This window comes from Aptenodytes forsteri, unplaced genomic scaffold, assembly GCF_000699145.1.
Source record: "Aptenodytes forsteri isolate BGI_AS27 unplaced genomic scaffold, ASM69914v1 Scaffold479, whole genome shotgun sequence".
NCBI lineage: Eukaryota > Metazoa > Chordata > Aves > Sphenisciformes > Spheniscidae > Aptenodytes > Aptenodytes forsteri.
The window spans coordinates 615,561-641,617 of NW_008794627.1; the positions used below are offsets into that span (position 1 = coordinate 615,561).

General features: G+C 41.8%; 1 protein-coding gene across 1 annotated transcript in view; it reads right to left on the reverse strand.

Moving 5' to 3' along the window:
- Positions 1-3,662: 3,662 nt before the first annotated feature.
- The window catches only part of MTHFD1 (methylenetetrahydrofolate dehydrogenase, cyclohydrolase and formyltetrahydrofolate synthetase 1), a 34,411-nt gene continuing 12,016 nt past the window's right edge, over positions 3,663-26,057 (reverse strand). The window contains exons 10-27 of the mRNA XM_019470508.1: positions 25,697-25,870; positions 25,032-25,168; positions 24,694-24,740; positions 22,483-22,590; positions 22,307-22,381; positions 20,415-20,517; positions 19,144-19,220; positions 18,042-18,182; positions 15,070-15,138; positions 14,415-14,526; positions 14,089-14,228; positions 13,613-13,654; positions 12,444-12,544; positions 11,317-11,494; positions 9,799-9,906; positions 8,382-8,534; positions 4,165-4,273; positions 3,663-3,989 (exon numbers count right to left, since the gene is read on the reverse strand). Coding sequence (XP_019326053.1) covers positions 4,184-4,273; positions 8,382-8,534; positions 9,799-9,906; positions 11,317-11,494; positions 12,444-12,544; positions 13,613-13,654; positions 14,089-14,228; positions 14,415-14,526; positions 15,070-15,138; positions 18,042-18,182; positions 19,144-19,220; positions 20,415-20,517; positions 22,307-22,381; positions 22,483-22,590; positions 24,694-24,740; positions 25,032-25,168; positions 25,697-25,870 — 1,855 coding nt within the window. The 3' untranslated portion in view covers positions 3,663-3,989; positions 4,165-4,183. The remainder of the gene's footprint in view (positions 3,990-4,164; positions 4,274-8,381; positions 8,535-9,798; positions 9,907-11,316; positions 11,495-12,443; positions 12,545-13,612; positions 13,655-14,088; positions 14,229-14,414; positions 14,527-15,069; positions 15,139-18,041; positions 18,183-19,143; positions 19,221-20,414; positions 20,518-22,306; positions 22,382-22,482; positions 22,591-24,693; positions 24,741-25,031; positions 25,169-25,696; positions 25,871-26,057) is intronic.

Below are 26,057 nucleotides of genomic sequence, written 5' to 3' on the forward strand. Positions count from 1 at the left end.
CGGGTACCCGCTGGCAGCCTCCGGATACCGTGGGGCCGGGGAGGGGGCTCCGGGACCCCGGCCCAGCCCCGCATGCGGGGCAGCGTCCCTCCTCCTACAGGAAAGCATCTCTCCCTGTTTGCAGATCAGCATCCCTTTCTTTTTGCAAGGTAGCGTCCCTCTCTCCTATGGGATAGCACCCCCACTTCTTGCGGGGCAGCATCTCTCCCTGCCTGTGGGGTAGCATCCCTCCCTTCTGGAAAGGCAGGATCCCTCTCCCTCTCTCTCGCAGAGTAACCTTTCTTCCCCTCCCAGGTTGTGCACGGGAGCAGCAGACACGCAAACCGCAAACAATGCTCAAGGCAAAGGTCTTCCTAAGAACTGAGCTGTGGTTTTCAATTTGGATCCCAACGGCAGCAAGAGGCACTCCAAGAGAGCGGACGCACGCCCGGGAGGAAGGGACCGCCGGCATTTGCGGATCCGGCATTTGCCTGGCTGTGTGGGAAGGAAGGGGGTCTCACTCTTGGCAGCTGTTTTTTTTTGTCCCACCTGAAACCTTTGCAGCTTTAAGCACACACTGTTTGGGTCACTGCAGGAGCTACACCTTCAGAGGTGGTGGTAAGGACAGCCAGTTCTTGGGTTTAAACTAATCCTTGCCCAAAATACTGGAGAAAGTGCCTCTTTCATATGAGCCTTTTTTCTCCAAAGCGGCTGAAGATCTGACTTAAAAAAAATTGCATCTCCAGCTGTTATGATTGATAGTAGGGCCTCCGGAAAAAGGACTACCAAGTGCAGCCGACAAACTACATGGAACTATAGTTCGAGGTGCCTGAATGTCCCATTCATTCATCTCCACAGGGAGCTGACTGACGCCCACTAATGTTTTAAGGACATTAACTGCTCCACAGCATGTTTGCACATAAGAAACCAGGCGCAGCAGCATACTTTGAACCTCCGAGTGGCTTCCACTGTAGGCCAGCCTTAGAAAAATGCACATGGCCTCCCCCCTCCCTAGCTTCTTCATGGAAAATAAGGTGCAAAATGGGTTCTTTTGGCTGAAATGTCAGCCAGTAGGGCAGAAAAGTGGATCAAGCAACCACAAGGAATTGCCTTTTTAAAAGCTCCCCTGTGAGATGCGTTTGCTCACATTCACTCAGGATAATCATCTTCATTTGGATATGGCTTCTCTCCCCGGGGTGGGAGGTGGGTTCTAATTACAATCCACTTCCACATTAAAGCCGAGCAAGGCTCCTCAGTGCAGGAGATTTTCCCCTCGTCGCAGTCGGAGGCAAGGAGGGAGGAAAGCAGGCAGCGGTAACGAGGATGGCTAATGTGTATGCGCTGCCTCGGGGGTGGCGTGAAGGAGGCAGGTTCTCATCAATCCCATTCAGAAACACCTCGCGTGGAATTCAATTATTCCTGCCGTGCCGGGGGAAGATGGTAGCACCGAAGGCTACAGTGCAAGGGAGATAAATAACAGGGTCCGCGGCAAGCAGAGGGTCTGGTCAGAAGATGGATAAGCTTGAAAGAAGATCCTGGCCCAGCTGTAGGCTCCGGTTTTCTTTCTGGGCCCACACTGAAGTGCAGGTGATGTGCGGCAAGCCAGCCAAGCAACGCTTTCTCCTTTTTTGTTTGTCTCCCCCCCCAAATCTGTGTGATTTCTTACATGATGTGATGCCAGACTCTCATTAGAGCACAGCTAGGGGAACGGATGGCCCTAACACCAGCTAAGGGCTCTGGGCCCACAAATAGCCCACAGAACAAATTCATACGCAATTAGTTTTTTCCTCTAAGCAACGGGAAGAGAAGACAGCCTTGCAATATTTAGTTAGAAGAGATTAAGTGTCCTTTGTGTCCTATTTGATAAGGCAAGAACTATCTGGCACACTTAATTGCAAAGGAGAGAGTTAAGAAAAAACAACTTATTTATGAATCTGTCCTGCAAGACCTAGAGTAGGGACGCTGGAGAGCTCACATCCCACTAGGTTTAAAGTGCAGGTTAGAAAAGCTTCCCCACTAACCTATAGAGATGCTTGGGGCTATTTTTTGGCCCTTATGCTTTGTTGCCTCCAGTTCTCCCGGTGCACAGCAAACCCTTCAGCAGTTGCATGCCTGAGCCACCGCTTTGCCTCACTGCAGGAGGTGGGCTAGCAACCTCTTGAACCATCTCTCTCAAGCACACGTCTATGATCTCATGCTAAACTAAAAGGAGGCTAATCTTTGCATAAATTTGCACTTATCCCATCTTTCATAAGCAAAAAATGAAGGTGGAACACAGAGCGCTCGCAGGAAACCAGTGTAGCAGGGAAAATTAAATGTAGGAACTGACAGCAGACTTGGAAGCAGGTTGCCAGAGCTGATGCTGCAAGGGAAGGCTTGGCCGAGGTGCCACAGGTGAAGAGGCACTTGCAGCCAGGCATGGGGTCTGGGACAGCAACGGGGGAACACCCCTTCTGACCCCCTGCAAGTGGCCTGTGCGTGCTCTGGCAGACCTGGCTGCTGATAAATCCTCAGCTGAATACCATCGAAAAGAAAATTTTAGGAGGCTGTGAATGCATCTCAAATGCTCTTACGACAATTTAAGCTATTCTGTCTTTGCTTCTGTGACAACCAGGTAATTTTTATATAATTATTCTCCCCTACTGAATAACTTGAGAGATATAGATCTCTCTCTCTCCATATATATACACACACAGTATCTGTGTACTACAGATGCGCCCTTACATTGGTGCACACCTACATCCCGATTCTCCGAGTTCTCACCGAAATCGGAATGTTTTTAGATTCAGTTCTGATGCAAGCAGATGGGCCTCGCAAGTCTTAATTCAGATCTTTTGCAGTCAACTGCAAGTGTCTCAAATTCACGGAATAATTCAAGTAGTTTATTTCCTACAGATGACACACAGCACCTAGGAAAGGAAACACGATTGAACGTGCACACGCAGTGGTGCATTGCAGGCAACTGATTACTGCAATAATCACTTCTACTTGTCAATACTAGGATTGCTGCTGTGAACAGTTAATCACAGAAGTAAGTTCTACTTCAATAATCTCGGTGCATACATTAAAACCCAGAAAGCACTTGAAATATTTACCAGTTTATTTGTATTAGTTAAAAAATTGGCAGCAACTATATTTTCATGTTACAAAATGATTTTTGGCCTGCTGACAAAACCTGCTACAAATGACTTGATCACTACTCACATTGTCTTTCACCAAAAAGATACCTTAGGAAACAAGGCTCGTCAACAGTGTAACTATACTTATTGTTGAGCATAAAATGGTTCAAAAGACACATTTGGTAGAAGCCACAGATACGGGCCAGAGATCCAGTCCCTACAGATCCGATATCCAGAGGGTTGATTTCCATTAATAGTAGAATATGGTAGTCACAGCTGGGCTTTCTAAAAGGGAAATTTGATGTGGCTCAGGTGCCTGCAGGAATAATTCACAGCAGAAGCCAGGGTAAGCACTTCTGGAGAGAGATGAGAAGCAAAGGGGATTCCTCCTTGCTCCCTCTTTTAAATGACATCAGTGCAGTTTCAGAGCACAGTTCGAGAAGTGGAATATAGAATTCAGTATGGCAAATAGGAGTATGCAGTGTACAAGACTTTCAAAGATAATATATGCTACAAAAACCCTATGGTTAAGACAATTAAGTCCCAAGACTGTTTCAAACAGCTCCAGCTTTAGGATTTTTAATTATTAAAATCATGTCACCAAATCAAGAGAGGTCACGAAACTCAAGCTTCTGTATTCTGCTTCAGCTACAATTATGCAGCAGGAGGTTTGTAGAGGAAGAATGCTTTATATGCTCAGTATCAACTAGCTTGGGACACAGCAGTTTAAAAATTATTACAGATTAAAATAAGTGGTTGATTCTTTAGGACTCCTCCTTCCAGTCACTTCTTGCACTATATTCTCAGTCATATCTTGTTTGACTTAAAAAAAAAAAAAAAAAATCAGGCCATAGTTCTGTTTACATGACTCATCAGGTGTTCTTCTGGGAGCTAAAAAGAAAAATAAATTTAATTACTATTATATAGTACTGCAGGCAACTTTCAGGCTGAATTATAATCAAATGTCATTTGGAAACATATGGCATAATATGAGATTGGCTTAACTCCATTATCTCAAGATGAGAAATAAAGCCCAAATATTGAAAGCCTTCAAGAAAGCACCTACCTTGGGTTAATAATTCCTTTCAAAAGAGCCCATTTACTTCTCCTGACACTGGGTCCAAGTCTATATCATAGAAACAGGGTCTTGTAGGAAGTCCTGGCATAGTGCTCATCTGGACAACAAAAGATAAATGTTAAAATGGAAGCAGCGTAGTTTCGTGCAGAAGAGGTAATACTAAATCACTGCTGAAGACTACGATGGCAGCAGCCGATGCAGCTCCTTGCACATGTACATACTAGTTGGATGATGGTCACATAGCATTTTGAAGCATACCGTGAGAATCAGGAACTCCTGGCTCAGTAGACAGATCTGGGGTTTTTGTTTTTTTTACGATGAGGATTTAGTTTGGCTTCTGCCTCTGCCAGTGACTAAGCCCAAGATTTGGCAAAGTACTTAGATATCCAGCTGACCTGTTAACTCTTAGAGGAGCATTCGTGGACTTTGCTGTGGCGAGACAATAATTACTTGTGGCAGTTTCCTGGTTATTAAAATGAGGATACATGTTTTAATACAACTTTGCCGACTATAAAGTCTCAGTTGATTACAATTCTGTAAGAGTCTAGAACTAGAAGTATTAAATAATTAGGAATAATTACTGTTGAGAAGAGAGTTTAAATAGTTTGGTTTTTTGGATAAAGCTTAAATAGAGATGGAGAAGTCAGTTCTCCTGACTGGAACATTTCCAAGGTGTTCAAGCCAGAAGGGCTGTGCAGTGGCAGAACTGAAACTGCCAGCACTACGCCAGCCTCAGGCCAGTCCTCTCCAGTTGTCCCACTGCCGAGTACCCAGTTTCAGAGCTGCAGAATGCACGGCCGGCGGGGGCTACGCTTGGCCTGATTTACTAATGCAGCTGACAGGATTTCCCCTTCCCTAACTCAGCGTTTAGCCCAGCAGCACATGTAGGCTAAACATGGATGCTCTACAAAGGTGGGCAACTTGTGACCATGCTTGGTAGTTCGTGCCAGTGGTCATTAACCCCTTTAATAAAAAATTCAAGGTCTCATTTTCTATCTGCACCATCCAGCCTCAGCTTTCACAATCAGTATTGTTATGCCTGTCTCCATTAGATTAAAGATCTCTTTGGCAACCTGGTATTTTCTCCCCGAGCAAGTTATTTTGCACACTAATCAAATTACCTTCCAATCTTCCTTTTGATAATAAGCTAAGCAGCAAGGAGGCAAAGCTCTATTAGTCAGGCGTTTTCTGCAGTTCTCAAAACTGTTCGGGGAGCTTTTGGAGTCCCATCCCATTTTCCTAAGCCATTTACAAGTGCTATCACCAGTCCCATATGTACCGTACCACTGCAGGTCTTGCATGGCTTATGTGGAGGTAAAAATCACTTCAAGTCTACTCTTTGTAATGAATTCTAAGACTGCACTAGTTTTTTGTCAGAGCCACTGCTTTCCCAGACAGAGAACAGGGGGACTACAGAGAAGACCCTCATTCCTTGTCTTTATGTTTAGTTGTATGAATACTTTGCTCTCAAGAGCCAAGGTATTAAGAGATACAAAGTGCCTGGAAGGGTTTTCCTGTTCTCACCATAGTCACTGCCAGTCTCCGGTCATGCAGAGCAAGACACTTCCTATTTATTTACCTATCACTGAAGAATCCTAGAGCTTTGCAGATCTCCACCTACAGATTCAGAGGGCCACAGCAGGAGCTGAGACAGTGACATTCAACAGGGTAGGAGGTGCCATATTGCTGAAGATAGGTCTGACTACTATTTCTTGCACTTTCTATTTTGAAAAGAACGGTCAATTTTCCTCCTCTCCTATCCACAGGGCAGTCCACAGTGGCTACTCCGCTATCTATTTCTTAAAGACAGTCTGCTTAAACCCTGAATTTCTATGCAGTACAGGATAATTTCCATCCAGGCTACTAATTGTCTGTACAAGTGTCTACAATGCTTAATGCACTCAGTTTTTTTCAGAGCTGAAGAAATGAACTTTTCCTCCATTATCCTCCTCCCCTTCAATACCACATGTGCTGAAAAAGAACACAGGGCAATTCACACTATTTACTTACATGAAAAAATTAGACCACATGGATATTATCAATCCCCTTGCAAGATTTCAAATAAAACCAATACCAACTAAGAATGTATTATTTATTGCACTTGTGGAACTTCCAAAAAAATGCCATTTAGGAACTAAAAAAGCAGAGCCGAATAAATAATTTGTTTTCAGTTCATCAGCAGCACCAGAAAAGAAATCCAACCAATTTGAGTCCAACGATTTATTTCACTTTCATTATCTTTCATGCTCAAAGTTAAATCTAGATAATCTTTGTAATTATATTTCTTTTAAAGCCTCAAAGTATTTCATTAAAGTACAACAGCTTCAACTTTGAGCCAGAAAGGGAAAAACCCCAAAACTCAGAAGCTGAGAAAAAATAAAATGTGACATACCTTTGTGATTAACTTCAGATAACAAGAATACACATGCACAGTGATTAATTTCACCTCAAATTTCTCATAAAACCTTCTGCATAGAGTTACATATTTGCTGCATTTTCAGCTCACAGTTCAATGGCTGCTGCCAAAAATTTATTCTGAGGGTAACACACCTCCTCCTGAATGGGTTTAAAATAGTCATCTGATTCAAAATGCCCTGGATTGCTTCTCAAAAGGACATCCCTTCCTTGGCTTTGTAGACATCACAGAAGAGTGATCTTCAGGTCCCTAACCAGAAGACTTACTGTTAATTCTGGTAGAATTAACACCATGATTTACTACATGTCCAAGAAAACATTGGGAATCTGGGAAGGGAGCAGAAAGGAAAGAGTCCAACTTCATAGAAACTGCAGACATCAGAAAAAGAGCCAAAAATGTTAGCTTTAATGTCTGAAAACATCTTTCTCTTGTGTAGCTCATTAATGCTGTGTACCCTTTCCTTCTCCAGTGCTTATAAAAAAATAAATAAAGTAAATCATTGTTTGATTAAATCTTGGCTTGCAAAAAAATGTCATTAATAACAGGAACAAGCATGCTATCTTTCATTTTATCCCAAAACACACATTACTCTTTTTAAAGATGGATGAGCCAGACTTTAATCAGGATGCGGTTATTTTATTTACGTTGGGTACTCTGGAAACCCTTACCTACCTCTTTTTTTTTCCTTTTTTTTTTTTTAAGAATTAAAAAAGATATCCAATGTTTGGCTCTAGCTAGCATTTGAAGGAAGAAGCAATCCAACTCATAAATGAGCAAATTTCATCATCTGAGCCATGCACCTCTAATGCTTTTGAAAGCTTATTAAAACAAAACATGTTGCCATGAAGACTTCAGAAAAAGGTTCAGGTCCACAAAAAAAAAAAAAAAAAAAAAGACAGAGCTGCTTGCTCCAACTGCTCCATCCCCTAAAATAATCTAACAAGTTACTTAACATTTGCCCAGAAGAGATTTCCCAGATAAGATTTCCAGTGGATCCTTTCATCCTAACATTCTTTCTTTGGATGCAAACCTGAACGTCAGCTCATTTTGCAGGTAGCTCCTCTTTCAGCCAGGCAATTCATATCAAAGCTATTCCAGGATCCTGTTTCCATTGTAGCTGCTCTCTCTCCTCTCAGCTGACATTATGCCAGTCAAGTCAAAGAACACAAACTAAAAACTCAAGGGCACAGTGAAATGAATTGTTGGAACTGATGCAGGCTGAACAGCAAACAGATGGTCAGCAAACCCCTGAGAACCAAATGGGAGGGGAGACTGACAAATGACTAACAGTACAGGTCAGCTTCACTCTGGAGATTTCTCATCAGAAGTTGCTTTGTAAGCTTTGGAGGAGTTGTCTTGTTCTACCCTGATCTGCAGGTGTACAGACCTCACCTGCAATAGTGCAAAGTGCTTTCATCAGGAATGCAAAGTCACAACGGCAATCAGGTGGGCCAAGGATTTCTCCCATCCCTTCTAACAGACTGCAGTTCCCAGAATTCATTAACTACAGAGCTCAGCCTTTCCTCAAAATCCAGGAAGACAGAGATGTGGGACCTGAGGGGTACACTGGGGGCTTGCCAAGTATTCAAATGGTCAGATGGTCTATTTTAGCTTCCCTCTCCCCCCCTGAAAAAAAGCTATTAAAAGGCATCTAATACACTGGACTGTTAAAACCACCTGTAAATGACAAGGACTCCCCTAATTTAAGATACCTTTTGTAACTGCTTACTGGAATGCACATGAAGTTTTTTCCTTGCCCCACACTTGAGGGTTTCACTCAATCACGTACCGTTCCTACTAGCGGATACAGGAATCCAGCACCAACACTGGCCCGAATGTCTCGGATTGGCAGAATAAAACCTGTAGGTGCTCCTTTTCGTTCAGGGTCATGAGACAATGATAAGTGAGTTTTAGCCATGCAGATTGGCAGGTTTCCAAATCCCTGGGAAAGGCAATGAAAAGAGAGAGAGAGAAAGAAGAGAGAAGTAAGTGAAAAACCAGTAACCTTTCCTGTACACAAGTAATTGCTCTATTCTGCCATTCTCTGCAGACATCAGACATTTTATTGGGACAGTTTACTCCTCACCAACTGCTTCATCCACAGCCTATCAGATCTGTTGACCATTCTGCATCCCCATTCCTTTTCTCTCAAAGTCTCTCCCCGCCCCCACTAAGTATTAAGGAAAGAACCACCATGGCCCACTAAGTATTAAGTATTAAGGAAAGAACCACCATGGCCCCCAGCACATCCAACTGAGGAAAAAATTAATGATATGGAAAAAACACAACCTTGATAGCCAACTTACTTTCTACTCTGTTCCCAAAACGTTAATTTAAACAGCTCAGAACTAAAGTTCTTGTTCAGCTGAGGTCAGTTAATTAGAAATGTTTGATCAATATAATTGCAGGTCGTGAGGAAGTAGCAATTACATAGCTATGGTATTTTGATAGACTTGTAAAGGAATATACAAGAAACATGAAAGTGAGAAACTATATATGCCCATAGTAAACGGACTGCAAAAGCAAATTCAAGCACACTGTAAACAAAGAATGGCTAGTTCTCACATTGCTCTTCTCTTCAAAGCCCTTTACAGACCTTCATTAATGCAGGAGCAGGTAAATTCACAAGAACGTCATGCTGGAGAAGAGTAAAAGCAACACAACAACCAGAAAGCATCTAATTCAACAACCAGATGCCAGGTTCAAAACTTATAAAAGTAGACTTTTTTCCACAAGAAGTATTGTATCACCTGTAGAACTCTTTCCCCAACATAATTGCCACTGCCAAAAATCCATATGGGTTCAAAAACTGATTAGACAACTCAGTGGAACAAGGTTAAAAAAAAATTATCAGAGACTATTTAGCACCAGTCTGACCACTTGCAGTTCCCTAATTCCCAAATTTCTGAAGGATTGGAGAGTACAGTTGAGAAAGATCACTGAATCCTCCTGCTCTTCTCTCCCCATACACTATCATAGATGTGCTACTGGGCCAGATGAGTTCCGTCTTCTCCACTAGAAGCCAGGGCCAGTTTCTCCCTCCCCATACCACCTTCTCTTCCTCTGCCATAGCAGCACCCAATGAGTCCTGCACAAGGACATGATTTGAGTGATGATTCCCTTCACACACAGTTTGAACACCATTGTTCAATACGAATATTTTAAATGAAAAGCACCACTGGTATCAGGTGACGTGGAAAACTCACTTGCTTAGTGTAGACGGTGACTTTCTCCTGTGCTTCTGGAAGTAGCTCAATGTCACTTGCCCCATAGATCTGCTGTGCAATAAGTCTAATCTTGTCTATAACAGGGAGCTAGAAAAAAAAAAAAGGACAGGCAAGTCAGTGTGGCCAAACTGCAAAGAGCCATAACATCACAACAGCTTCACAATCCTTCATACGTGTTGTGCAGTGCCCACCTGCAGATACAAGAGCTATTCCCATTTGCTGTAGAACATACAGTAATTGTATAGCTGTATACATATATATATAGCTGTAGCTATACAGTAATTTGAGGGTTTTCAGAACAGGTTTCATTTATCTTGTTGCAGTTGTTTCTCTTGGTAAGAGGGCAAAGCTAGTTTACTACAGTCAGAAACAAAAAGATACAAACCAGTTATTTCTTATAAGCTGTGCTTGCATGTTAATTACCCTTGCTGCAAAAGAGACATCTTTATTGTTTCTCAAGTCTAAGTCAAAAAGCAGACAAAAATAATCTGAGGGAATGCAAGTTAATGGTTAAATAAAGCACAAATAAAACAGGTTAAAGAAGAAAAATTGAAAGCATCTGTTAAAGAGCTAAAATAGATACAATGACATAGCTCTGTACCTCATTAGGTTCTTGAATAGGTGCTTGCTATTAAAGGAGGATTCAGGCCATAACCTGGGAACTAACAGTGACTTCATGGAAAAGATGAGGGGTAATGGGTACAAGTTACTCCTGGGGAGATTCCAATTGGACACAAGAAGAAAATTTTTCACAATGAGAACAATCAGCCATTGGAATAATCTCCCCAGGGAAGTGGTGGATTCCCCAACATGGGACACTTAAGATTCGGTTGGACAGGGTGCTGGGCCATCTTGTCTAGACCGTGCTTTTGCCAAGAAAGGTTGGACCAAATGATCCTTGAGATCCCTTCCAACCTGGTATTCTATGATTCATTACCTCCAAGTCATCTGTCAAATTTGCTTAAGTACAAAGTTATTAGAAATACACACACACTCTTCCACCCTGACTTGTAGTGTGACTCCATAAGCCTTACTTGCAGAGAAGAAAAAAAGTTAAAAATGGACAAGTTCTGTTCCATAGCCTGTTGGATAGATTCCCATCCTGAGCAACAAGTGCACCCAGAAGCTCCGCGGTAAGGTAACAGGTTTGGTCAGGCTTGTTCCAGTCCATGCAGACAGGAATGCATGTCTCAAGTTCAAGTAAACTTCCCGCTACCCTGGAACATAGGTGCCATGGTAGAAACCTGTTTGTCATCTCTAGCAGAGTCACAGCAGCATCCTTCAGTGTCAAAAGTAAACAATATTTCACTTGGTAGTCAGAAGAACAAGAACGGAGTAACTAGGTCTTTGAGACTGGTGGAATAAGTGTTATGTTCTAAAACATAACATTTCTCAGTTTCTCAGAGCAGCCTTCCAGACAGCCTTCAGCAACTTAAGCTAGTGAAACCAACTGATCTCCACCTTACAAAGTACCTCTGTAATACTGCAAGTTCTTACCTCCGCATTATAGAGGAACCTGAAGTTGCTGGGTGTCTGCGATGCTCTCTGAACAGCTTGGGCCAGTGCAACCGCTCCTTTACCTCCCTCTGCCCAGTGAGTGCACTCCACAGCTTCAAATGCTCCTGCTTCCTTTGCCAGTTGTACTACAAGGGCCAGTTCAGCCTTTGTATCTGTTCTGCAAGGAGAAAAGTTCGTGCATTTGTACCAGAATGCACACACAGTAAATTAACTGTTTGTTCTAACCATTTTTCACTCTTGTTGACAACATCCAAAAGCTGTCTAAAGAAATTACAGAATCCAGCCAAAAGGAAGCTGCTGAGGGGCTAGCCACCACAGCCTTCTCCACCTTGGTGAAGGAAGCTACTCCACAGAGGAACAGACAGCAACAGGTAGCTCTGGAACTACGTGCAGAAACCCGTGACTACTGACAGAGCAGCGTTCCAGACTTCCTGTTGTATCTGTCCTGTATCGGCAATGCAACTCCTGTTTTCAGAAGCAAACTCAAAAAGGTGTTAGTATTGCTGATTTAGAGGTGATAGATCGATCTATCTATCTATCTATCTCACATGCACACAGCAAGCTAAAAACCGTAACTGCTCTAAATCAGCCAATATGCATTTACTTCAGATGAAGAATCCTTAGCTGGCATCAGCTTTAACACACCAGTTCAAAGCCCTTCTGCTTGCATAAAAAGACCACACACAGATTCTATTTCCTGTGCAGTACAACATGCAGAGCCCAAAATGCTTCTTAGAGGGACACAATTATTCCATACAGCAGACCACTGAACAGTGTGGTTGACAGCACAGGCACCTCACCATCTATTATAAGCTTAGATTCCACATAGTCACAGGCACCTTTTGTCCACAGTAATTTGGCCAGTCAGGGTCTAAGTGATGGCAGGTAATAGTCACTGATCATAAAATCCTAAGCTAATTTAAACTAAGCAATGCATTTGAAAGGACTAAGCAGAGCTCCCCTATTTATTCAGCATCTTCCAACAATGCAAAATGCTGCAAAACAGTACATTGACAGTACTGAAAACAAGAGTTTGTGTTAAACATAGCATATAAAGTGCCACAATTTTATTCCCATGCATGACTTCTATGTCCCCGCTCACTTACTTGAAAGCATTGACAGCCACTACTACTGGGACACCAAACATCCGTGCATTTTGGATTTGCTTGTTTAGGTTACTACAGCCTTTTGCCAACAGTTGAAGATTCTGTAAAGAAGACAGCAAGCAAAAAGCACGTTTTATCGGGGCAGTGAAACTTTTGTTCCAAATCCACTATGTCCACAGCTAATGATAAAAATGTCAAAACAGGAATGAAACAATAAAGGCAAATCCCTAGTGCTGCTTTCTGAACAGTCCAGACCAGTGCATGCTCTTGGATGGAAGACAGGAAAAGGAATGACTACTTCTAATGATCACTGGTTTCAGCTGCCAAGCCAAGGTAAGAGAAATTACTTTTTATCATTTTTTTGTTATTCTTAGTAAGTTAATACCCGTGCTCATTAACTCCTCACAGTAAAGCCTCAGTTTCCTCTCTGACGCATTCCTCTTTATGTATTAAATATCATTAGCAGTGAATTTCATGACACTTGTTTGAAGCCTGTGGCAACAGCTTTCAGTTTACACATATTTACATTTTGCAGCATCAGAGACTATTCATGGAAATACAGACATTTCATCCCTTCCTATGCAAAGGATAATCCATACAGAAGCTCCACAAGTGAAAAAGCTGCAGCAATATAGAGAGCCAGACCAATTAGCCAAGTGTACACAACCATTCAAGGCACAAGGATAGAAGCTGAGACTTTAGTTCACTTTCCTCTCTGCCTGCAAAGGAGGAGAGGGGAATAAAAACAAAAACTGCTGCTGCTAAGAAGAGAGTAATTAGAGAGGCACTCTGAATATTTTCAGAGACAATATTTCAGCCAAGCAATTACTCTATACTGAGAGGGTCAGGGGACACAGAGTAGATATTACTATGAAAAATTGAGTGCACAGACAATTGCACAAGCTCAGGAGAAACGAAAAGGCTCTGAATACTGGCTAGGTCAAGTACAATAAATGCTTGAAAGAGCAGAGCCAAAGTAACATCATTAAAAAAAAAAAAAAAAACAACACACCAAAAAAGCCCCCGAACATTACAGGTTGTATGAGGAAGCATTTCCCTGGCAGCTAAAAAGAGATGACACACTAGCTATCCAGGCATGCACTGCATGACAATATCGCATCATGACCACAGTTAGTTGGTCAACTGTCACAACAGCTAAAGAAGGTTACCTCTTCCATGTACTCCTTTGGTAAAGGTACCCCAGCAGTGACCTGGGAAAAAAAAGAAAAAAGAAAAAACATGGAACTCCACAAGATTTTTATCCATGACAGCAATTTGTGCTTGATTCTTATTAAATGGCATCAAATTACAACATTCTACTCCAGGCTGATCCTTTTTTCTAAGAAAAAAAAAAAGGAAGAATAAAAGACTGCAAGATGCACTCACAATACAACAAATGACTGTGGTAGTATCACAAGTGCCCCAGCATACAAGCACTTCATTAGGACAATAAAACAAGCAGGTATGTACCTGTAACATACTACAATGAAGCAGCTTACAAGCAACAGGGACATATGGATTCCTCTTACAACTGCAAATCTCAAGACAATTACAAGCAGATCAAACCCTACAGGGCTTTAAGTGACTGGATCAGAACAACAGTAACAGCCCCTCAAGCCTAAAGAAAACCTTGCCTAGTACTTACTGCAGGCCCTCCTCCATGCATTTTCAGAGCTCGGACAGTAGCAACCAACACCACCACATGAGGCCGGAGACCGGAATAGCGGCACTTAATATTAAAGAATTTCTCCATGCCTATGTCTGCACCAAATCCTGCTTCTGTAACTAGAGTAGGAATTAAAAGAAAAGAAGCTTGTGAGAGGTTGCTGGGTGGAGAAATCATGCTCTGATTATATAAATCAGAAGCTTCTTCCAAGACAAAAAAACCAAAGACAGTCACAACAAAAAAAAGGCAGATCCCTCCCTGCAAAACAAACAAACAGCAAACAAAAAACCACCCCACACACTTACCAACAAATCCCTCTTTACCCACAAGCTTCAGTGCTATTTTGTCTGCCAACACTGAAGAATTCCCATGTGCAATATTGGCAAAAGGTCCAGCATGAACAAACACTGGTGTTCCCTAGAAAAGGGGGGGTGTGGGAGAGAAAGAGAATCAGAGGGTACAATTTAGCAAATCTGTGGCACTTCAGGAGCTAAGTACTACAGTACTTGAAGGTAAAGAAAAACTCTTTTAGAAGACAGATCTTAAAGCCTCCTGATCAAACATTTGTTATCCGTAATACAGACTACAGGGCAAACAGGATTATAATAATCTGCACAAGTGGAGATATTAATCCACTTAGGAAAAGGATGGCTAAATCCCAGCAACTCTTTGCCATTCTCCTGCATCCACACCATTTAGATTCCCAAAACACTTCCTGGCATTAAAGACAACAGAACAGAGACACGACAAAGTTTGGTGCATTTCCTCGGCGTCATCCCACATGCCAATGGCAGACCTAGAAAGAAGCTAGCCTTCTCCCCTAGCCCTGAACCTTAGGTAGGAAACCACAATAGACCTCCAACTCTAAGCCGAGTAATCCCATGCCGATTGTGATGAATAAACTAAACCGGTTGCTTCTTGGCTCTAAAAATGCAGGTACAGCAAATCATCTGTGCTCACCTCTAGTGTCTGCATGAGGTTTGGTTTAACAGCATCTTTCATCAAGACAGCCAGAGCACCAGTCACTCCCTAAAAGAAAAAAAAAGGGCAATCAGTTTCCAGATGTACCAAGACCTTGAGACAGTTCCTATGCAGTGTCAAGGCTCTGCTTTTGTCCTGGTGAGCTTTCAGGACCAGAACCAGCAGTTGCTCTAGATATAACTAACTCTAACCAGGGCAAAGCAGAATAATGACCTTTACATTCTTGTAAGAGGATCTGTGATTTCTGCTGGGGGCAGCCTCTTGGTTGTGACCTTGCTTGGCCATCACTTTGTATTGAAGGCATAAAGAACAATTGCTGTTTCAATGCTGTAACAAGGTTAGTAAACAATAGCAGCGAGAGAGTAACCCTTAGGTACATATGATTTACTGTAGCCTATTCAGTGGCACAAAGCAGTGTTCTTAGGTTTTGCAGGTAGATTTGTCTTGGACTTTTTTCCTTCCTCATTTCAGCAACTAGGCTCCACTGGCCTTAAAATGTCATAACAAGCTGCTACATCCTGCCCAAGTCTCTTGTGCGGAAATATCTTTTAAAGTGAACCCCTGTGCTCGTGAGAAAGACCAGGCTGACATCATGAAGGGCAAACACTGGAGCCCACGTTTTCTCTGAGGTGCAGCAATAATACCCTGCTGCAATTCTGCTTCCTGCAAAGTGAAAGCTTGTGATTTCATCCACATCTGCTTTGGGAAGAGAAAATGAGGGTTTGGTCATCCTTGTGACTGACACAGTCCAGTGGAAACCAAACTGGTTGTTACCCAGCACTTGTAAAAGTAACTAGAATTGCTATCATGGGTACTGAGCCAAACATTCACAGCAGTTATGAAAACTTTGAACCATGATTTCTTTTTCTTCCCTTTTAATTTCAATTGGATTGCAGCACTCAATTATATGAAAGATTTTTTTTTTTTTAGACATTCACTGCTCTGTTTCATTAGTTTCAATCTTGCCACATGAAAGCTTATTTAACATTTAATGGATAAGTTTTAAACTTCAGTCATCTCCAGAATAATGAAAACTACAGAGCAACATTTCCATGGAGACATTTCAGGCCTGTGTCACTCAACGGCACTTCAATACATCCCATCTCTAAAAACCTGTAGTCAGTTTTTGATTCCACATTTCTTCCCAGTTTCTTTGTGCTTCCTGGTAGCACACTCATGACATTGATTATATCACAGCAGAAGGACCCAGACATCTTATTGTGTCAGTCTGGTCTCTGTAATCACCACGTTTCTGCCTGCATGAGGAGTATGTAACACAGTCCTAACGATGCAAGCCAATGGCTGCCATCAGTGCAAACATATAACATTCAAGAGAACCTGTTGGACAGGTCTGATACCATCCTCCATTCTGCAGTTGCAATGGACAAAATTAAATATAATTAGATTTAAAAAAAAAAAAAAGGTAAAAAAATCTTGAGGTGAAAGACTTCTATCACCTGGACTCTGCATAAAACTCAAAGCAACTCCCTACCCAAGCACCATCTGCCTCCACTGCTGATGGGCAGGCAGGAGAGACTCCTGTTTTCCAGAGCAGGGTGTAACTCAGGTAGTTAAGGTTAAACTGGCAGCATGCTAGCAGTAGGAATTAACATCTCAAAGCTGCCTACAGAACTTTGGCACATGCCCGCCCTCATTCCCAACAAACATCTCACATAAGAACATTTACAGATAAATGGTTCCCAGTCTAGCCCTTGTCCTGCAAGGCCAGAGTCAGGCCACATGGCTGATCTACCGTTGCTTAGGTTTATCCTGGGAGGAAGTAGAACAAACCAAAAAAGTCCCCCAAACACACAAGAAAACAAAACCACCCACATCAAGATAGCAAGAGCTAGGTAAGCCTTAGTGCTGTGTCCCACCTTGCTGGAAACACAGGTCAGGATACCCACCCTGCGGATTCTTCTATCCCACTGGAAATGTTCATTCAGAAAATGCAAGACAAACCTCATTAACACCACATCATGCAAATTTGTAATACTCTTGTCTTTTGCAAAGCAGGCTGTGAAATACCTTCTATACAGGACAGCAGTAAGCACCAATATCATATCTCTATTGACTAGTGCAACAGTCCTGAGTCTGTTCTGTCTTGAGGCCAAGTGGCAGGGCACAGTTCACATACAGGGCTCAGTTCCCTTCCTGTCTCCAAACAGGGTTGCCATCTTCAAAACATTTATTGGAAGAAGTGTCTGGGGCACAGGCTATTCCCCTGAAACCACGCTGAAGCACCATTTGTGAGAGCGCTAGTTGACACACTCCACAAACATGCCAAGAACTGTAGTAATAATTATTGTATGGACAGCTGCAAGACAGGGCTGCAGCTTGCAACTGCTGCTTAGGACTGCTTTACGTACCGGCAATAGACATCACCAGTGCTACTACATTCAGCATTTCATGCAGTGGAAATAAAGGATTTGTGTCCCTTGTCAAAGGCTGCCTTACAGAGACCTTGCACTTTTTGCAAAGGGTTTGGCTTTTATAGCATTCACAGCCTCCCAGAATAAGATATTTCATCATCTGTAATTAAAATTGCATGAGGCTTTGTTCCTGCTCAATGTTTTCCTCACTCCAGGGAGCCTGAGAAACAGGATGGCCAGCAGGATGCATTTTGAGTTCTTCCGATTCGTAAATATGCTTTTATCTAGAAGCCACCATGTATTTCCCCATTAATTCCTATGGTGCTAGCTTCAACTTGACACACAGCACATCACACAGGACTCTTTTTCCATGCCCAGGTCACATGCACACACACACTCTCTGGGTAAGGTGCTAGCCACACTGAAGTAAAATACTCATTAACTCCAGGGGCTAAGATTTCATCTTTGATCTTCTATATGCTAAGGACTTTTCTGTACAGAACTGTCTCTGTGCTTTTCAATCCAAGGGCCTTCAGAAGTAATAGGAAAAAGCATTTAAGAACTGAATGACTCTCTTACAAGGTCATCTGCTGTAACTGGTTCTCCTCTCTTGCTAGAAGCTACTACCATTCTGCCCAGTCGCTTTTTCATATCATCCAACCCATCAGAGAGTGCTAGAACTGCCATGATTTCACTGCTCACCGTGATGTCAAACTGAGCCTGCAAGAGATGAATAAAGAATGTGAACTCATCAAGATTCCCTAGCAACACTCCTTACCTCCGTTAAATTCTTGAAACAAGGCTAATCATCACCATCATAAAAAAAAATAAAAATACAGACATACAAATACAAAAGAAATCCAAAGCATTACTCTCAGAACATGCTTCATTTAATTTGGCCATTTTAAACTGGATTTTTTTTTCTGCAAAATTAAGTAAAAACTACTTATTCCATTGCTATTACATGACTCTCCCCTGGCACATACATTAGTGATTCATGTAAGAACACTTAACACTAACAAATTATATTTTTGAAGACTGAGCTTACTAACTCATCTGACTATCACTAAACAGTACAGTAAATGACAAAAAAAAAAAAAAATCAGATTCTATAGGAAATGAAGGGTAGAATTCATCTGACATAACGCAGACACCTCCATCAAAGCTAAGCACTCTAGGGACATTTCAAGTCAATAGCAAGAGGCTTTTCTGAGCACAATTCATTTGAACTATTAATTTGACAGTTACTTAAGGGATGAGAGGAGTCACAGCATAGATTGCCTATTTTACTCTATTGATTATATAATGAATCTAGACAACAAGCTCAGATATTGTGTCTAGTTTTGGCCAGATACATCCCACACAAAGCATCTGCAGTGGTGAAGATTAGCCATTGCCATGCATCACGTTTACAGAGGGCACTTGTGTACCACTGTTATTATGCCACAGTCATCCCAGTTTGGGAAGCCAACATTCAGGAGAGAACAGGGAAGGAGGGAACAGACAATAGAACTAAACACTGCACCGGTAGCAAATTTAACTGCTTGGTTGAAGGGACTCTCTGCTTGCTCTTTAACAAGGTACTGGTAAAAGATGGAAATATCTGGAGTTACAGAAACTTGCTTTAGTACCACATTTTTCAAAATACTTTTTAAAACATGCAAGAAAAGGGAACAATTACCATTCGTGAGAAGCCTTTTTCTGTTGGAGACTGTCCAATAGTGATTTTCCTAAGGAACCTGTCATTTGTATCCAGTACTGTGAGGAATGCAGAGAGAAAGATGAGAAGTCACGTTGCAAGTCATAAGTCACATCTATGCCCTATTACAAACACTCAGCTAGATCACCTAGGAAGAGAGAATGGCAGTTTGAGATACCATCCTCTCCTAAAGAATGGTGAGTGCTACTCAATGTGATTCTTCCCCAAAACTGAACTGCAACAAAGTTAAGATACTCACAGCCACATGCAGACCCTGCACTGCATCCAGAGGGAGTCTACCTCCCTTCGCGTGCATTAACCACAAGTCCAAAGCCTCTCTGAAAAGCAGAGCTGCTAGTATTATTCCAATTGCTTTTTCACCATCATTAGTCAATGTGAAATCAGGAAATTATTACAACCCCAAAGAAAAAATTATCATTTTATAAGTTATGTGATAAAATGGTCAGATTCTACCATTTTAGTGAGACTAGTTTCACACAGCCCCATTAACTCAAATTACCTTGGAAACACAAGCTATAAAATGCTGGCTTAAATTTGCTGTTTCTTACTACATGCTTGAAAAATTCTAAGTATTTTATAAAATATTTCCCATGAGGCAGACTACTTTAGCCCCATTACAGGTTATGAAGCAAATTTTGGAGAATACGTTTCACACTGTGTTTTAATAAAAAGAAGAAAAAACAATACTCACTCTCGGGATCTAAATCAGGAAAACATGTCCATATTTGAAATTTCTTTTGCTAGTGAAATATTAAATCTGCCAGACCAGAGACTGATCTTACCTTCAGGTATCTTTAAAAACCTTTTAAAAATCTGGCCTTTATTTGCTGTCACTCCCCAACAGAGCAAGTGGGCAGATTAAAACTGAGTTTAATCCCAGAGCAGAACCCTCTCCTTGCTCACAGAGCTTTCTCAGTCAGGTAAAAAGGCTGTTGGTTACAGTTGCCAAACTCAACTCTCTCAGTGACTGACAAATCCAGAAACACAAACTTGCACCAATTAGTGAAGTCTTAATCTTTGTGAATTCAGAGCAGATTCAAGCCCTTGCGTCAGACCCTTTAGAAATGGGATCCCAGCTGCAGGCCTCTATCCCACCAAACACTCAGAAGGAGAGGCCAGCCCTGCCCTCTTTCCCATTTTCCCAGGAACCACAGTTCCTGCTGCACTTGCAAACCTTTCTTTTGACGCACATTTTGTTTCTTAACAATTCTTTCATTTAATAGCTCTTGTACCTCTTTGCCATGTTATGGTGCCTGGGTCAATGTCCAATCTCACAAATAAGTTTACTTCTTCCTTTGTCAAAGCTGTAGGATCAGTTTTGTTAATACCCAATTTCTATGGGAAGAAAGGACAAATAAAAGAAAAAAAAGGTATAATGAAAAGATTCACAGAAATGAACCTTTCACTAGAGCAATGAGCCTTCGGCAGCAGCACCTGCAAATTCAGAAATAAGGAGGGGTTGCCTTTTTGGTGCCCCTTCTCCTAGGCCCTACAACAACGTAAGATGATCTGTATCAGTGTGTATCTGGAAGCAGAGCTTGCTGCTGGCCAGCTAGTAAAGGGCAAGGCAAACAATAGAGCTCATTAGGGCAGGTTGTCACCAAGCTTTGCGCAAGGCATCTACAGAAAGAGTAAGAGAGCAAGCTCTGCAATTCCTTACACGCCTTGTTCTAATCATTAGTCTCACATGCTTACATCCATTTCTCATTAGTTTGCCTAGGGTCACTGCACACAGCCATACGTATTTAAGACACTGCTTTCAGCATGCTGGTTAAGCAGCACAAAGGAGGAATTAAACAATTCAGTCACAAGGCTGTCAGCATCCCAGAAAGCTGATCTTGAACATACTGAGAGGATGGGCAGTTTGCCAAGTTGCTTAATTGAGAGAAGAATTATCTCAAGAAGCCTGATACAAGCGCAAGCTTAGGAATGAGGAAAACGATTGAGTTGATTTATGAACAAGCAAGCTTTTTTTAATTAACTAGACAGCTAAGTCGTATTTTTCTCCTGAAGAACAGCAGGGAAGAAGAAAGTCTGTTCTCTTCCTCTTCAAGCACATCATTTAGAAACAGAAATAAACAAACAATCAAAAAAAGATATCATTTTTCTGGAGTATTAGCATCTCGTTCACATCTCAACATTTAATAACCGTTAATAAGAGTGGTTAGGGTAGAGTTCCTTCAGCAGTCCGTCAGGAACACCAAGCAGTATGACACAGCTTCTTTGCTCAGCAGTGGAAGCAAACCACACATTCTCTAATGGTTGAGGCATAGCCAATTAATAAATCGGAGTTTTAGCTTCCTAAGTAGTCTGACTATTGCTGCTGACTTCCAAATGGGCAACTGATCCAGCCTGAATACTGTACAAACAGGTTTGTACTTTGAATGAGCTTAGCAGGCCCCAGGCTGTCCTCCTAGCCAGAAGGTCCAAGCCCAGTGCAAAACTATTCCTCCGTTAATCCTCATTTTTGCAGAAGTCAGGGACACATGCTAGCTCACATTAATTTCTGAGGATCAGAAGAGTTGTGGTCTGCTCAGGGACTGCCACTCAATGACAGGGCTACTCATCTAACTGGGAATTCTTTTTTGGAGAGAGAAGGAGTGGGCAATGTAGGGGACAGGTATTTTTTCCATTTTTCTCTGTTTTCTCAATCTGGATAAGACAAAAAATTCTCTATGTTCTCTTTTTGCTGAATATTATAAATTGCCTTTTTTTGTGCTGCATTATCTATATAGCTGTCACATGGGAACTATTCATCTCTAGCTATACATCATCTAGGTGTGAGGTACAGAGACTGATTCTGGTCCTTTCTTAAACTGCTTTAAGGACACTGAATTGACACTGTTAATAAAGGGCACTAATCCCTTTGCCTCTTCCCACTCTGTTACTCATACAGCATATGCTAAAGAGAGTTACATTAATGATTCTTCCCCTTGGGGCTGCATCTCACTGTTTTCTGTGCTGTAAGAAGGGCTACCACACTTCTGCACACTTTATGTAAAAAGTAAATGCCAGCAGAATGACCTAGAGGACAACATGAGGGTTTCTGTAACCCAGCTCTGCCTACGTAAAGGATGAGTAAATGGAACAGAACCAGAAACCAATGTGAAACCAGTGAACTTACCTGTAGTCTTCGGATCTGAATGTCTGAGAACTTCCTAACACCATTGACAGAAGGCACCAAACGGTTGTAGAGAGCCTTGCAAAATGAAACAGGTAGTTAATTAGCACTGCTGGCACACCCAAAACATCTTGGCCAAAGTGGGCTGGGCTCAAATACATCATAAGAAAGGATCGTACCTGGTCAGTCTGAGTTAGCTCATGGAATATACGTGCGTCGACTGCAGCAGCGACCAGGTTGTTGGCTGCAGTGATAGCATGGATGTCACCGGTGAGGTGAAGGTTAAACTAGAGGAGATAAAACATATCAGTTACCTCATCCTGCTGCGATTTTCATTTATTTCAATTCATCGTAGACAGATGGAAAGAGAAGTATTAATAGCAATGTTAAAGTGGGTGAGGGTGGAGGGAGAGAGATTGCTCAGTATAGTATGTGGAAGAGAGGAAAGAATTTCTCCAAAACAGAAAAATGCCTCCCCCACATTTATGTCATTTTACAAACTTCCAGAACGAAGCTTCCAAATAAAAAGGTTGTTGGTTTGTTTTTTTTTTTCACAAGAACAGTTGTCACAGGCTCATTGACACCTGAGAAGACCATGGTATGGCACATCTGCATTGCTCCTCCTTCACCTTCCTTCTGACCCACTCTCATTATTTGCACAACAGGTTTCACACATATATTAGCTGAAGCTGCTGCTGCTCCCACAAAGGTATCTGAGCTAAATTGAAACTAGCAACCTTGTGTAGTGCTAGCAGTAGAGCTGTGGTTGCACAGAGCTCTGCATAAGCTAACCACTCAAACACACAGTATCGTAGGCAGAACTTGTAGACCACGTACTACACAGTGACACTGCTAGTAGTTTTCTTGGTTCTATCTCATTAAAAGATAGTTTGAGGGGATTTGTCTACATGAGTCATCTGGCTGCACTGTACCTATACTGACAAATGGCTTGGGACATACAGCTTAAGTGACAAACCTGCATTATGGCAGGGGAATAAAAGGTGTTGTTAAAACAATCCTTTTCCTCTGTAGCAGAGCAGCAAAGGAGGAAGATGAAAAGGGGACATCAGAAGAGGAGATATGACAGAAGACCTTACAATACCATTTTGCTGAAGCCTTGCTACTGTGGTCTTAAAAACTAGATAGCTAAAAGCAGAATGCAGCTAGTCACACACTGATTATAAATCCGAATTAGTAAATGCTAATTGTTGCCTCATTCTACATACATGCAACAAGAAGCAATTATTACTACCTTGGTTCTGCAGTATGAACTCTAAAGTTTTTCACTTGCTAATCTTTTTGTAGGATAAAAGTTGCATGCAGAAATATCAAATGATGTATCAAGGTCATTACTGTAACTAGTGACTCCAGATACTTTAATTTTATGAGACATGCACTGATTAAAACACCCCCACAAAAGTATGTGTATTCATACCACGTAGGTCATACTTAAAGAAAGTCCTTTCAGCCAGTTTGGTTCCAAGAGTGGGGCTGTTTCCCGCTGCTGCACACAGTCAAGTATTTTGGCTTGTCTTATTAACACTCCCAAAGAGGAGGAGATTATTCTTCCTATCACATCTATCATTCACACATGTCCTTGGCACCTGACTAAAATCAACATTCTGCCTCCTTAACATTTTTATCTTTTATGGACTTGCTGCATCAATTGGAATGAACAGCCCTTTTGATCATTTCTGCTTTTCTTTCTAAAATTGCCCTGTGTCAATCTATAGTGCACAAGACAAAGGTAGAATTCTACAGGCAATTACTTTGAGAGTTGAAAGAAGCATGAGAGCACGTGCTACACGTGCCTTTCAATTCCCTGCCCCCAGACACAGGATTTTACTTGTTGCCAAGTCACATCAGAAATATGCTGCAGTGCCAGTCCCCCACAGGCTGAGGTCTTGGCATTACCGATTCCCAACTTCCCTTTTCCCATTTCATGTTAGTAATCTAAAACACAAGTACACCAAAACAGCTCACAGAAAGAGTCGGTGACCACCGCTGCTGACAGAACTACTTAATATGCTTCCAAAACGTATTAAGTCATTATCTTCTTCATTTCAGTGCTGGGAAAAAGAGGCACAGGATGTACTTTGCTCAAAGGTATACAGCAATTCAGGGCAAAGAAGGGAAGGGAACAGAGGAACTGGGAATTCCCAGTTCTATGAATTTCCCTGACCATGCAGGCACCCTTCTGAAACAACCAAAGATGTTTGTTTTGTGGGTTTTTTTTAAACAAAAAAAAAAAGCTTTGCTGAAATGAAGCATCCAGTTCTTGGTAGTGCTATGCTGGGCCATAAACAAAAAAGATTTTGTAAGTTATCTGACTGTAGTATCTCTTCAAGGTCTGAGTTATATGTGCAATGAGGCTTTGTATAAAGAATTACCTCTTCCATGGGGATAACTTGACAATAGCCACCACCTGCAGCTCCACCTACAGAGAGACAATAGTCAAATAATGCAAATAAAGGTCTCTCTAGCCCAGAGTGGTATTACATGTGCTTGCTTAATGGCTTTAAGAAGGCAGCTACTGTCAAGCAGCATAGTTTAAATCCCAGCACAGCACTTGAAGACAACACTGAAGAACTTACCCAAGGTTTTTCTTTTCTTTTAAGAAATGCAATTGTAACTGAGAATTATGTAAAACTACAATGTAGCAGAATAAAATCTCTGAATGACATCTTTCCCCGTTTAGTCCAACTGTAAGCAACAGAACAGCTCATACCTTTTATACCAAAGGTTGGCCCCTGAGAAGGCTGCCGAACACAAGCAAAGACATTCTGGTGAAGGTGTGCTCCTAAGGCTTGAACAAGACCAACAGTAGTGGTGCTTTTCCCCTCTCCCAGGGGAGTAGGAGTTATCCTGCAGTGAAAAAGCAGAACAGACACAATTAAACCCTTGCAGTGGGTGAGACTCGAAACACTTACAGGGATAAAACAGTCACCCAGTGATTGCAGTTAACGCAAATTCAAATTCTGGATTGGCTCATACTTCAGCTAATCTTCATCAGTTCGAAACTAGAATGATATTAGCAAATTATCACATAACTGTCGAAGACTGTCCTCTGAAACAACTTGCTAGTTACTGTTGAAGGCAGGCTACTAGACTAGGAGAACTTTGACTACGATCCAGTCTGCCCTTCATAACCCTGACCTGCGGACCAAAATAATTCATCTCAAGGACAGAAATGTTAAACTACATTCCCACTATTTGCCACAAGAGATAAATCTATTTCCCAAACCACTAGATTTTCACAGGGTGATTTACTAAAACCCAGAGCACTCCATACAGTCACCTTACCAAAAGACAATACAACAACAAGCCATGCTAATAAAATTTCTATTCACCTTGACATCATGTAAGCGATGCCTCAGTTAAGGAAGTACCTACCCAGTAACAACAATGTATTTGCCATCTGGCTGGTTCTTCAGCCGTTTCAGAGCTGACAGATGAACTTTGGCTTTAGTTTGGCCGTAGAGCTCCACTTCATCAGGGAGCAGGCCAACTTCTTTTGCAACTTGATCAATGGGCTTGAGTATGCAAGACTGCGATATTTCAATATCACTTAAAGAAAGAGCGCAAGGTCAATTTATAAGTCAAAGACATCTCACAAATTCCCTGCTTCCGGATGGCATAAACTACAAACATCTAATCTATATTTTAAAAGGGAAGATTTAACCCCTCCTAGTTAAATGAATCAATCCCACTGATATTGGCTACATTAGAATAGACACATCCTCAGAGTTGCCTT